The sequence below is a fragment of the Trichosurus vulpecula genome, chromosome 8, assembly GCF_011100635.1.
Source record: "Trichosurus vulpecula isolate mTriVul1 chromosome 8, mTriVul1.pri, whole genome shotgun sequence".
NCBI lineage: Eukaryota > Metazoa > Chordata > Mammalia > Diprotodontia > Phalangeridae > Trichosurus > Trichosurus vulpecula.
The window spans coordinates 138,091,974-138,105,239 of NC_050580.1; the positions used below are offsets into that span (position 1 = coordinate 138,091,974).

Consider the following 13,266-nt stretch of genomic DNA (forward strand, 5'->3'; position numbering starts at 1 on the left):
GGTTTTGCTTTTAGTTTTTAGTGGGTGGCTGTTGTGATTGAATGAAGAACAGCAGGGCTCATATATCATACCTATAAACCTTTTTTTCATAGCACTGAACATTACGATGAAATTTCAGCATGAATTTGCAATGAACCACTTGAACCAATGCCACAGGTTTCTAATTTTTTTTTTGAGAGAGAAATTGATATAGTGGGGTAAGACAACTATCACTTTGTGAAACCTCCACTCTAGGTATGCATATATGAGGTGTCTTAGAAGGCTCAAAAGTCACTGCATTCTAAGTTCAACACATTGAAAACAATAGACACTTTAACATGATACACTAAAGAGTGAAACTAAAAAGCATTTATTTAACCATAGAGTAGAATATGATACGAAGTCATAATAATATTACACAAAACATCAGAGTCAGACTATTATGAAAGTCTGTCGAAATAACAGGGGGAAAAAGGGCTTAATTGATTCACAGATGTAAACTAGTGAAACTTGGCCCATGAGTGTGTACTCCATTTCAATCCAATTTAGAACAAGCAGGCAGTGACTTGGGATTTAGAACAGAAGTCTCAATGACTTCTGAAGAATAGCACAATATAGCTTTCTGTCCCAAAGACGAAATCCATATACTGTATTATACAACTAAGATTTATATTCACATTAAGATTTCATTTCAGTCATTACAAGTGTCAACCGCAGATAATGTGTTTGTATACATTTCAAAAGGCCCAAGCATCTATTCATATATGCTGTTCCTGTGAGCCTCTATGAAGGAAGGAGAGAATAGCATCTACATCCTAGGGCACTTCTCTTTGCACTAATACTGCACAATTTGTATTGAGATCACTAGTTAGGATGTAGATAACTCTCCTTAATATGGTTTAACCTGGTGACTCCTCCTGTTATGCATTCAAGTGAAAAGAAACCGGATTAGCAGTTAATATACGCTTTACATGAAATTCTGACTTGACAACCATAAATTCAACTTAACCCAATGCTAACGGGAAAATTGTTCTAGGCAACAAAGGAAATACAATAAGAAGGGAGCTATTCCACTCTTACTGCATTTTCTTTCAAACAAATCTATGAGGTTATGCTGGCTATTCCTTCACATTACAAGGAGAACCATTAAGGAAGTAAGGGAAAACAGGGGAAAGATTTTAGGAGTTGGGAAGAATGTTTTTTTCTTAAAGCCTCCTCCTTACCTTGATTGGCATGGATGTAAATTGCACCTCCGGACTTGGGGTTCTGGGCGACTCACATGCTGACAGTCACTGTCATTCACCAGAGTCATGGTCTTATTAATAATTTTAGTGCAAGACACAATGGTTTTGCGTTCCCCTAAAGAAGCCAATATAAATCATAAAGTTAAATGAATTAATTTAGTCAGGACAATGTGTGAAATCCATTAATGCTTAGAGAAGAATGTTCAAATTTAATTTTTATTTTTTCACTCAAGAGTTTTCAAAATTTCATTTTTAGTTTTTAATTAAACTGGACTCAATTATTTATCTTTTTAATGTCCTAGGGTACATAAGATATAACTATAAAGTAATGAAGCCAAAATTTATGTGGCACGTTAATTTGTAAAAATGCCTTGAATAATTGCTACTGGCAATCAGGATACCTGTATTCCTTTCTTGGTTGTTTCCCTAACTTGGCATTTGCCCTCCTCACTGTTATATATTTTCTGTGAAGCAGAGAGTATAGCACTTCCTCATACAATAATGTACTGCAAGTTTCCCAATTATCTTTTGTATCATGCCCAGACAAACTGGAGCACTATTCAGTCAATCATAACTGAACCATAAAAAATGGTCAAAAGGACAAGAACATAGATAACCTCCTAATTTAACCTCCTTATGATACCACCTCATATATAAAAGCTGATGATGAAATCCCAAAATACGCATGTTAAATGTTTTGGACAATGATCATAGAATCATAGATCATCTAAAAAGCTCTCATTCTATACACAAGAAAAGTCAGGTCAATAATTTGCCCCAAATCATATAACATGTCAGTAATAGTGAAAAAACTGAAATCCTGATTTCCTGATGTGGTCCTTTGTACCATACTTTATGAGGAATAAACTATAAAGACTGGACACACACACACACACGTGCACGCGCGCACACTCCCCCCTCCACACACACACCCCAGTTATTAGCTTAGGGGAAGATCACTTATATTAATGGTTCAACTTTTGCCATTCTATATCATCTCCAAAAAGGCAAAGCCACTGGTCATACGGGCCCAAGTCCAAAGAGAGTTATTCTAGGCAATAACCCGAGGAAGCAGGGACTGGGAAACAAGGTCACCTAGTTGGGTGCTGCCCATCTCCTGGGAAAACAACACATCAGGAGCTATAACCGGTATAGTGGTAGGGATGTAGTCTGAGGAATCAGCTTAGAGTTGCTACCTCCATGACGACTGCAGAGACATAAATGTCTTCTCTGGGGGATACTTTTATTATTCAGGGAGCTATTTGAGTGTGAGAGCTTTGAGCGCTCCTTAATGTTGGAAGTCAGGGCAGGGAGGATGTTGGAAATTTCCACCACTGAATTGATCCCCTTTCCCTCTTCAGTGACAAGCAAAGATGTGACTGGGATGACCTGGACCTCGAGTCACAGATTTGAAATTGTCTGGGAAGGAAGAAGCATAGTAAGAACATATTCTTCCCACTGATGGAGAGGAGGGTGATGTACAGGGGAAGAGGGAGATAACATCGCTGGGATGTTTCTCCCTCTCCTCTATCTGAGATCCAGCTTAAAACACAGGTGGGATAGTTGAGTATTGTGACTGAATGGTATCCAGAAAGTTCCCTTATTTTAAAAAAAAAGTCTCCTTTACAATGTGGAATTCTGTCATTTTGAGTTATGTTTATAATAACAGTAATAACAGCTAGCATTTATATAGTGTTTAAGGTTAACAAAGAGCTTTGCAAATATCTCATTTGATCCTCACAACAACCGTGGGAGGGAGGTGCTAATACCCCCATTTTATAGATGAGAAAACTGAGGCAAACAGAGGTTAAGTGACTTGCTTTGTGACCTTGTCAGAAACCTATTAAACATCTGAGGCTGCATTTGAACTCAGGTCTTTGTGACTTCAGGTTCAGTGCTCTATTCACTAGACTACCTAGCTACCATTAAGAAGCTGTCACTCACTCCTGGGATGGTTAAAGGGAAGCAGTTATTCATACCTATGGTAAATTAGGCCCATTGGGATGCTTTTCTAATACTTTTGTCCTACTCTGTTTGGAGTAGTAAGTTGCTGGGGTAGGGAAGGAGGGAGCTAATTCTATGGTATCGGGTGAGTCTCCCAACCTATTTTTTGCCATTTCCCCCACTGTGTTTGCCAGAAATACCACCAATTAGAGATTTTTGCTGGTTAAAAAAGGAAAAAATTCTGATGAGGTTGTAGTGGAGATACCATCACAAATTCCAACTCTTACTATGACCTTAGGCAAATCATTTAGCCTCCTGGTGCATGGTGTAAAATGGATTGGATTAAAAAAAAATTACAGTAGTTCAGATTTATGTAATGACTGAAGGCTTATAAAAGATTTTTCTTCAAGACCAAAGTGAAATGTTATTTCCCCCATTTTAAAGGCGAAAAACTGAGGCACAGAGAGATTTATGTGCTTCAACGATCTATAAGATCTTTTCAATTCTAAATTTTATGATCTGTCTGTGAATTAGTTCAATTATACTGCTAAGCTAATATCTCACTGAGAGCAAATTTAGTGAGGAAAAATAGGAGTTTTAATGGGAGAAAGGAAAAGTACTGAGAGATTATTTTAATGTACAGAGCACCGAGGGGATTTGTGATGTTGTGGTGAGAAACTTTGGCTATTCAGAGGAGAATTAAAGGCATTGGGCACCTGAAGGCGGGGGTGGAGAAAAAAGGCTCTAAGAGGCAAGAAACAAGGAGTTGGGGGAGAACCGAAGACAAATCTCTTTTATTTTGTAATTTTGCTGCTGGTCAGTCCCTCTTATTCTTTTCTGCCCATCTTTTCAGATGGGAAAATGTCCCTTTCCTCTTAACCTTTCCCATGGCATAGTCTTACTGGACCTCTCCCCTACCTCCTTCATTGTCCTACTGTGACTGGAGGGTAGAAGGCAAGGGAGAAGAGAGCCAACTCCCCCAGCACTGAGACAAGCATTTCTCACCCTTTATTCACTAGCTTTTCTGGGAATAGCACAGAAAACAGGTGTTCCTAGAGGATTTTTATGCCATGTATGTACATACATACATACATATATATATATATACATATACACATACATACATACGTACATATATACATATATACATACATATATATATATACATATATATATATATATATATATATATATATATATATAAATGAGAGAACTATGTATTCTAGCCAGGCTCAAATATTTAACCTTAGCAAGGTCCTTAGAATCTGGAATAAAAACTAATGATACCAACTATTTACATAATACCTTAACGTTATCCAAGTGATTTATATTTTTTAGTTCATTTGACCCTCAGAACAACTCTGTGAGGTAGGAAATATGGATATACTTGAGGGAACTGGAGCTTACAGAGGACTACCAAGTTCAGCATTATAGACACCTTGCCATGCATAAAATGCTGCCAAAGACCTTTACTAGCTGGGTGGCTCTATATGGGCAAGCTGCATTTGCTAACCTTTTATTATGGACCTTGTTAGCTGCCTCAGTGGAAGACATTTCTCCACTTAGGTCTTTGCAGCTGTACTTGATGGATTTGGGCTATCTCTAGTATGAGAAAGTTTTGAATCCTAACAATAAAAAATGGAACATGGCACCAAAATATGCTGGGTGTCCGATGAGCTCAGTCTATGCCTCTTGAACATTCAAGTCCTTTCTACCCTCTCATGAAGACTACTGTACATAAAAGGTTTCTTTTATAAGTTATAGATAGCACTGGAGAGGCAGCAGAGGTAGCTGAAAATATAGGGTGCCCCTAAAGTCTTAGTACAGTTTTGAGCTCTAACACACTATACATTAGGAATGTCTACAGAATGGGAACCAGAATATGCCTTTCTAGAACTAAAAGAATTTAAAAATTAAGGAAAGGTCCCTTAGAAGGAGAATGGAAGATGAGTAGAAGTATAATAGAAAGACTGGGGAAAGTATCATTTCATTGGGAAAAAAGAATTCAGTTTTGTCTAGTTAAGGGAAAGCTTTTTTTCTGAGAAATGTGATATACAATAAAAAAATAGTTGATAATGAATGAATTTTTTCACGTTAGAAGAAAAGGCTAAAAACGGGAGACCAGGAGCTGGTGCATCCTAGTATCTTCTGACTGAAAGGGTACAGTGAAATCTGGGCCATGTATTTCAAATGGAAGCCTTCATTTCATGTACAGGGCCAGAGGCAGTTTCTTTTAAATATAGCAGCACACTCAGGATTGACCATTGGTAAAATTGAAGAATAAATTTCTTCTCTACCCTCCAAATGCTCCTTTGATACCTTCTTCCTTATTCCTTTTAGTGCCCAAAATGCCCTACCCTCAGACTAGTCTCTTGATGCCTGGGTACCTTGCTGTGCTGAGCTACCCTACCTTCTGAGGGAATGCCCTATGCATCCTTGAAAAAAAAAACCATGTCTTATATCCATTCCATCAGATCCCTGATGAGCTCTCAGTCTGATGAGCTGAGTCGTTAATGGGTGAAAAAGCAGTTTATTAGAGTCAGGGGATCCTGGGTGATTCACTTAAATTATCTGGATCTCCATTTACTCCTCTGTAAAACTTGAGGGTTCTATCAGATAATCTCTAGGGTCTGTTCAAGCTCTAAAATCTCTCTCAGATAATAATGGCACTTCAACAGCTTCTTTGATGTCCTAAGCTAAAGGGCATTCTTTCCTCCTAAGAATGAATGACTAAGTGCAAATTTCAGTAGAGGTATTTGAGGGGAGGAAAGCTTTCTGGAACCCCTCAAATAACATCACATAGGTGGCTTGAACACTGTCATGCGAGACTAACCCCATGCCCGATCGTGATAGGTTGATCCAGAAAGCCAATTACATTTCAAGAACTGTGTAAAAGGTCTACAGCCACTTGGCAACAAACTAAAATTGGGTGGTGATGACTTGATGAAGTATTCCTGTTGGAATATCGGCCAAAGGATCTTTAAGTAGTGATTTTCAGACTTGCTTCTGATCATTTTTAGAGTCAGTGAAAAACAATTCCATTTCCATGGCAATAGAGTTTTCCATAGCATAGCCCTCCCCACAGCATTTGTACTCTGGCAGCTTTGTTCATTGCACTCACTGTTTTCCCCCTCCTGCCCTTTGCAAAACCCAAAGCCAAACGATCATAGCGATTCCCCAGCGGCTCACCTCCGCCACACTGCACACTGCATCCTTCCCAACCGCTATGAGTCCAGATGTATAAAGAATCCTGGAGCTTTTCGGGTTCACTCTGAATTTCTGCAGTATAGTTTACGGGAACGGTGTATTCATAATGAATCCCATAATTTTGGTCATGAAATAGTAACACCTAGATGATCAGCAAAAGAAAAGGCCATTGTGATGTCTACTCAGTCCACAGACTGCTTAATGTGTAAACCATGCAACACCATTTTTGATTCTCCAACCAGTAATTCTCCCATGGACTAAATAAGAGGAAAATTCCAGAATTCCTCAGCAAGAATACTCCTATATTTGGTAGCAAAAGCAAATCTACTAGCACCTTGGGATAGCAAGACAACTTTTTAACTTCTCCACTACTCAGCTGAAGCCACTCCAGTCTTTTTTCCTGGCATCTGAACATTTATTAAGGTACTTAATCACCATCATGGATTTCCATTACTTTCAACTGAAAAGAGTGGTTATATGTTAATAGGATTGTTCAGATAAGAATCTCCTTCAGTCTTAATTACCTACTAATGGCTAGTTGGCCAAGCCTGAGTTAAGTAATTGCCCATATTCACCTGTGAAACTGATTTTATAGACCGAAAAAAATGAAACTTTGATTTTTAACTGTGCAGGTATTGCTGAACTTGGAATTTTCACTTCTTATAAAATCAGAATTTCCATGTAAAGAATTTCTATATAATTTCTATAGTGTCATATAACCCACTATCCTCCTCTTGTATTGTCCAAAGGAGTACTTTGGATCTCATATAGCACCTTGTTTGGACCTTTCTGAAGTACTTAAATTTTGTACTGTCTTTTGTCAATATGTGTTTTCAAGTGGCATATTCTCCTAAAACTAAATACATCTAAATAAACTTCATGAGGGCAGGGTTATGTCTTAATTCAATTTTGTATCTCTTCCCAATGACCTAACATTAGTGTTTTGTACAAGTAGATGCTCAGTAAGTATTTATTGAATTTGTGGATGTCTACTACACTTCTGTTAGTGGAGGACAGTCAAGAAATCACAGTAGAACCCTGGTACAAATTAGCTTGGGTGAGTCATGATAAAGCCAGCCTTATAGATCTTCACTATTAGACTGGGAAAGATGTGCTCTCTATCTCTCCTCTGCACTCTATAATCCAGGGGTGTCATTTTACCAGTGGAACATGTCTATCAGTGGGGTGTTTTAGACGGACTTATATTTAGGTAGTTTCATCCTCATTTTCTTACTGAAGGGCTCACGTGAACATTTTTATGGGGAATTTGAGTACAGCTGAAACCACTACAGACCTGTTTCCCAGAATAATCAACATGAAACAGTTTGCTCACTTTCTTCAATAAGTAATGAAAGGAAACAGGTGTTTGACCTGTTTACATCTGACATACCTTTGTATAAAATAGCATCTCTTGTGAAAAGCATAAAACAACTTGGCTAGGAAGGGGATGTCTGTATTCCAAGTTTGGAAGGGATATTCAGTTTTCTACGACAAGGCGGTTATTAATCTCACTGTAAAGCTGGGAGGTCTATGACTACATGCCCAGCATTAGGTAACAGCAGAGACTGCTAAGGCCCACCCTGATTTTATTTAAGGCACTGAAGGTATTAGCAATGTGTTGTAGTAGACAAAGGAATCCATCAGGTCCAAGGTATCACCCAACCTGGGAAGTGCTTGGCTTGTTCTAGATTGCCAGGGGGAGGTCTAGAGCAAAATTAACTAAATAAACATCCATTTATCCAAGAAATATACTTATATTAATGCATTTGGAGAAATGCCTCCAGCATTCTAAAACTACTCCTTAAAAGAGATCTTTATTATCTCAGTATGAGCATTAGGCCAGTGAATCAAGAGTCCATATGAAACCAATTTCATGCAATTTTGTAGCCACGTATAATTTTTGTGTGTGTATATAATTGGTTTCAAATGCAGGTCACCATGGCTTCCCGGATGCTCCTGGCTCTCAGTACAAGGTACTCCCCTATTGTTTGGAAAACAGTTTTCTATTTTTGGGGAGTTACCATCCCCTTCACTCTTGTATTTAAACATTTAAGACAACTATCCAATTTCAAAAAAAAAAAGATTAATACTAAATTTAGGGAAAGAGTTTGAACAATGTGAAATGTTTTAAATGAGTTTTATTACTGCCCGAGTTAATTCAGGCTGAATATTTTCTTTGATAAACTCGATTATGTACTTTATGAAATAAAGTAGAAAAGGGAAAATTGCCCTACATTATTACTATTTGCCAGAAATAGTTGATAATTATTAATAGGATGCATATTGTTGTCTTTGTGTCTTCTTTTAGTGCTTGCTGATCACTGATTTAGAAAAATGAAACCAATTTTCCAAGGAAGAAGTTGCTTGTTAGAACACTGTAATGCAAAATAACCTTGTGACCAAGAAGCATCTGAGGCAAAGAATTTAAGGTCAAAAGGCTTCAGTTTATGCAGAGGAGTGGGTTTGAAGGAGCACGCAGGTTATCTGTTGTATCAACAATATTTCTGAGCTGTTGACTGTAGTCAATGAAGCTGCATCTAAACCCAAACCTTAAAAAAGACACAGTAGGGAAAAGAGACAATTAAAAAAAAAGAATAGCAGGGGCAGCTAGGTGGCGCAGTGAGTGGAGTCAAGAGGACCTGAGTTCAAATCCAACCTCAGATACTTGCCACACTTACTGTGTGACCTTGGGTAAGTCACTTAACCCCAATTGCTCTGCCTTCCCCCCTCCAAAAAAAGAATAACAAATTAATTTATAGTTTAAAAATCCTCATGATTTTCTGTCTTTAATTAAGTTAAACATGTTTCTAAAATAAAGTCTTTTCAAAAGGACACTTGAATAATTATGTCTAATTAATCCACTGGATTATATTTGGTGCTAAAATTTGAAATTATTTTTAAACACAGTCCCCTGAATGATACACACACACACACACACACACACACACACACACAAAAAGACAGAAGCCAGATTGAGAAACCCTATTAAGAACACTGGGGAATGCATTCAAAGGGTCATCTAAACTTTAAATGTGGCCCTTTCCCAAATGCAAAATAGAGTGATATTAAGAATTCTAGGGGACTTCTGTGGTAAAATATAAACACTATTCTTCATATTTACTGAGGACACATTTACTGAATTATACTGGTGCAAATTAGCCATAAGGACTTGCCCACCATAAATATCATAAAATACCACTACACTGAGGAAGATGGATCCCTTACCTAGGTGGGGGTGGGGAAGGATGGGGAAAGGAGAAGGATTTTTAAAAAAGGATTATCATTTACCATGGGTAATCTATGTCACCTTAACTGTGGCACGTCAGATAATCTTTTGAAATTACCCCATACTTCACTATACCCATATCTTCATTTAAAAATAAGAAAACACTAGCTGTTAGGGACAGCATAAGTTGCTCAAGAACACCAAGGGAGCGAACAATAGAGTTATTCCTTATGCAACCTAGATCTTGAAATGCTAAGTAATGCCATTTGGAGGGGGAAATGCAACTTTTCATTTTAAAAAAGATAGCTTTCAATGTGAATAAATGAATTGATAGTAAGAATCTATACCCATGATCCTATAACATAAGAACGTATTATTTAAAGCACATTCTCTTTCTTTGTTAGTCCAGTTCTCACTAGCTGCTAATCACTGCTAAACAGGGAGTTCCCTTTAAAGGTGATGGGAATACTTTTAAAGAGGAGATACACATTTGGCTTTAGAAAGGGAGGAGAATTCTATGACCTGTGTTTTGGTGTCTTGCATAGTGGAGATGAAAGGCAATTATAAAATTTGGCTCAGTGTCCAATACCATTTCCGTACCCTTGTAAAACATCAAGGAAAATCTCTTTCAGGTCACTAGGAATGGAATAAACTATTAAGATATCACTACCCCTCTCCCCAACCCCTTGGGCCACATTACTTTTGAGAAATGTAAAAAAGAATATGAAGTTACCATCAGGTGCAGTGGTATTTTAGTTGGTCCCTTGGCAGATATCTTCTCCCACAGACCCCTTCGGACATAGCGTACAGTGGTGCCTGCTATCTGAAATTCACCAGGAAGCTCAATCTTCCAGTCACTGTTTATGGATTTCTTACTGGAGTCTTTAAGAGCTAGAAAGAAGATTAATAAACACCACCAAATCAAATTAAAATAGTCATTCTTCCTTAAAATGAACAGAATTAAGAAGCATCTTTCATCTCATAAAGGTACTCCATGAAATTTTTTCAAAGAGGAAAAACACATTAGTACAAAATAAAAAGAAGACAAATCTTTGTCAGAAACATGATTACTGGTGAGAAGGAGATTCAGGGTTAAAATCATTCAATCAATCAAGAAGAATTTATTAAACACCTGATACTTGCCAGGCACTATGCTAAATGCCTGGCACATACAAAAAGAGTCCTTTCCCTTAAGGGGCCACACTCTAACGGGGAAGACAACAAACTAATATACACAAACAAGTTATGTAAGGAATAAATAGGAAATAATTTTAAAAGGGAAGGCATTAGAATTAAGAGGAGTTAAGAAAAGCTTCCTTTAGAAGGTGGGTTTTTAGTGGGGACTTGAAAGAAACCAAGGAAGCCAGGAGTCAGAGATGAGGAAGGAGGACATTCCTGGCTTGGGGGACAGCCAGAGAAAATGCCTGGGGCTGAGAGATGGAGTGTCTTGTTCCTAGAACAGCCAGGAGGCCAGCATCCCTGGATTGAAGAGTATGTGGTGAGGAGTAAGGGGTTAGAAGACTGAAAAGTTGGAGCAGAATGGTTAGGTCAAAGAGAGGATTTTGTATTTGATCCTGGAGGTGATAAGGAGCCACTGAGTAGGTGAGGGGTGATATGGTCAGACCTGTGCTTTAGGAAAATCACTTTGGGATCTGCATGGAGGATGGATTGGAGTGGGGAGAGACTTAAGGCAGGCAGACCACACTCCCAACCCCAAGCTGGCTATTTCAACAGTCCAAGAGTGAGAGGATGATGGACTGCACTAGGTTGGTGGAAGTACCAGAAGGGAGAAAGGGGCATATTCAAGAGATGTTGCAAGCATGAAACCAATAGGCCTTGGCAATAAATTGGATATGGGGAGGGGGGATAAGAGAGAGAGTCAGGAGTGAAGGATGACACCTAGGTTTTGTGTCTGATGGCCTGGGAAGATAGTAACAGGAAAGTTTGGAGATGGAGGGTTTAAGGGCAAAAATGATGAGTCCAGTTTTTGACATACGGAGTCTTTAGCTTCTAGAGAATGGACATGCACAATCTTTAGGAAAAAAGAAATGGTATTGGTCGCTCTACCATTAACTGTATTTCTTTCTTCAAAATGCCAAGTAAGGTTTCTTCAGTTTCAGAAAATAAAATACCCTAATCACATTCTCTTGAATATAATGGCATTATTTTGGTAGGAGAGGCAGCTAGTTGGCTCAGTAGGTAGAGTGCTGGGCCTGGAGTCAGGAAAACCCTAGTTCAAATCCAGACTTAGACACTTATTAGTTGTGTGGTCCTGGACAAGTCATTTAACCTCTATTTGCCTCACTCCGCTAGAGAAGGAAATGGCAAACCACTCCTGTATCTTTGCCAAGAAAACCCCATCGACAGTATTGGCATACCGTGGTCCCCAGGATCACAAAGAATGGTGTATGACTGAACAACTAAACAGCAACAACAATAGATACAATGCCATTTCATAGAGCAACAATTTAATTTTTCTAAGTGTCATATATTAAGAAAATACTTTGTTTCTCAAGCAAAGATATTTTAATATTTGAAGTTACTTGCCTGGAGCTTTTCAGTATTACTGCCTTAACCCAAGTATCTTTTAAGGCATTGGGGTTATCCAATATTTGAAACATAAATGTTCCTTCAAGACACAATTGTTGTCACATTAAAACTGATTTATACTTTAATATTTGTAGTTACTTGCCTAGAGCTTTTCAGTATTACTTCTCCAACTCAAATATCTCTTAGGGCATTGGAGTTATCTAGTATTTGTAAAATAAATGTTCCTTCAAGAAACAGTTGTTACTCCATTAAAAGTGATTTTGAAATGCAAGCACTAGACATGTGGAAGTAACTCTCAACAGATGTCTGAACTGATGCCCCATAGATGTTTTCTGTGGGTAGCGCTACAAGTGTCCTGGATATGTCCCTGACACATATTTAACTTTTTGTTCTTGTAGTTTACATGTTTGCTCTATCACACCTCAAGGTAGAATTAAAATATATAATAATACAACAGCATTAAAGCATCATTGGCCACAAGGATAGATTCTGTTTCCAATATAAGTCCTATAATTTATTTTTTGAATTGTTCAGCCAATGTTTCCATTTTGTCTTTAAACTTAAGGGGAAAACTATGTGTTCCCTTCTATACTTTGAGCAGTTTAAGTGAAAACTATAAATCCAGATGTCAGCTAACTAGGACTCTTTGTTTATCAGTATTGGGGCAAGTACTTAGCTTTTAGGAAAAAGAAGCAAATGACAAGAAAACAAAGGCATCAGATAATTTTAGAGGGGTTCAAAATGCAACTTTCAGGGTCTATATTGTACCTACTATACATTCAGTTTACTTTCTATGCTTTCTAAATCTGTATCTTCAGCATTCTAATTTTTATACTGAGGCACAATAAACTCTCCAATCATCAAAGATTAAATCATATTCAGAAGTTTATACTGAAAGTGGCAAAGTAGATTCGGGCATCGTAGAAAGTTTTTCAGTGTAAAAGGAGGAAACCAAAAAGGTTTTCTATTAACTCTATTCCTTGAGTAATGAATGGGCTTAACCAAGGTTTAATGAATCATTTAGCAATCTCATTTGCCTGATAAAAACCCCATGGAAGTTTCTTACTGCTGTAAAAAAGATTCTTTCTTCAGCACTTCCGAATAGTTAGATGGGAA

General features: G+C 37.8%; 1 protein-coding gene across 1 annotated transcript in view; it reads right to left on the reverse strand.

Moving 5' to 3' along the window:
- The window catches only part of ADAMTS17 (ADAM metallopeptidase with thrombospondin type 1 motif 17), a 506,671-nt gene that overhangs the window by 113,447 nt on the left and 379,958 nt on the right, over positions 1-13,266 (reverse strand). Inside the window, exons 18-20 of the mRNA XM_036736388.1 lie at positions 10,334-10,491; positions 6,357-6,516; positions 1,203-1,338 (exon numbers count right to left, since the gene is read on the reverse strand). Of these exons, the coding sequence (XP_036592283.1) occupies positions 1,203-1,338; positions 6,357-6,516; positions 10,334-10,491 (454 nt within the window). The remainder of the gene's footprint in view (positions 1-1,202; positions 1,339-6,356; positions 6,517-10,333; positions 10,492-13,266) is intronic.